The 1,152-nt window shown below is 58.2% G+C and overlaps 1 protein-coding gene across 1 annotated transcript; it reads left to right on the top strand.

Annotated features, from left to right (window-relative positions):
* Positions 1–65: 65 nt before the first annotated feature.
* LOC104915435 (YLP motif-containing protein 1-like) lies at positions 66–1,145 on the top strand (the record flags this gene model as incomplete). Its single annotated transcript, XM_010726332.2, has 1 exon — positions 66–1,145. A coding segment is annotated over exon 1 (724 nt), but the record flags the coding sequence as incomplete, so codon positions are not given.
* Positions 1,146–1,152: the final 7 nt, after the last annotated feature.

Here is a 1,152-nt window from a genome sequence, read left to right as displayed (position 1 = left end):
AAACAACACAAGACAGGCTGCCTCCTTTCTACCAGAACACAGTTTCAAAGCAAAGGGAACCAACATGTTGACACAACACACCCAATGCACAAGACAACGACTAAGCTCAAGGAAAGCAAATTAAGTCGAAGGCAGGCAGGGAGCGCAGCGCAGTGCAACTAGCAGCGTCTCAAGCCAAACGCACCTGGGAATCACAGAACAGCCCTCTAAGGATGCCTGGAATGGGGTCTGCACCTCACAAAGTGGCCACAAACACGACTGCATGAGTAGCACACGATGGCATCACTGAGGAGACCACATCACTCCTGCAGAGCTTTGGACAAGCCTACCAACACCTGCCACGAGATGCGCCTTCCTCAACACTCCAGTCACACCCAAAGATGCTGACAGGGTCAAAGGATCAAATCCACAACACAAGGAAATGAAAAGGAAGTGTTGTGGGAAGACAATGACACCCCACCTCATGACTTCTCTGGGTTGGGCATGCAACTGCAGCGTTCTGCACAGTGCTACCATGCGCAGAGGCTCCCTCCAGGCCCTCAGGCACTCACACAGCAGCATAAAAGCCGGCCCTGTGCCTCGCTCCCTCACACCACTCTCCTGTCGTCTTCTGCTCTGTGCTCTTCCAGGTGAGCTGCACCCCCAGCTGCCTTCTTTGGCCACATCACCTGGCTTTGCTCTCCATTCCCCTCTGACCACAAACTCTGCAGCCTTTCCACCTCTTCTGTCATGCTCCCCACAACCCCAAACCATACCTCCCTGCTGCTTGGGAACGGAACAGCATTGCTTCCCTCACCCCTCAACTCCCTCTGATCACCCAACACCCTCTCTTCCAGAGACCCTCCACCCCACAGCCATGTCCTGCTACGACCTCTGCCGCCCCTGCAGTGGGGGACCCACCCCGCTGGCTAACAGCTGCAACGAGCCCTGTGTCAGGCAGTGCCAGGACTCCCAGGTCGTCATCCAGCCTCCCGCCGTGCTGGTCACCCTGCCGGGACCCATCCTCAGCTCCTTCCCCCAGAACACCGCCGTCGGATCCTCCTCATCAGCTGCCGTGGGCAGCGCCCTCAACGCCCAGGGAGTGGCCATCTCCTCCGGCGGCTTCGGCTTCGGAGGCCTGGGCTGCTTCAACGGCGGCAGAGCCCGCTACCC

This window comes from Meleagris gallopavo, assembly GCF_000146605.3.
Source record: "Meleagris gallopavo isolate NT-WF06-2002-E0010 breed Aviagen turkey brand Nicholas breeding stock chromosome 3 unlocalized genomic scaffold, Turkey_5.1 Chr3_random_7180001955854, whole genome shotgun sequence".
Taxonomy (NCBI): domain Eukaryota; kingdom Metazoa; phylum Chordata; class Aves; order Galliformes; family Phasianidae; genus Meleagris; species Meleagris gallopavo.
The sequence above is the reverse complement of the archived record's forward strand: the minus strand, read 5'-3'. Positions and strand labels throughout refer to the sequence as shown.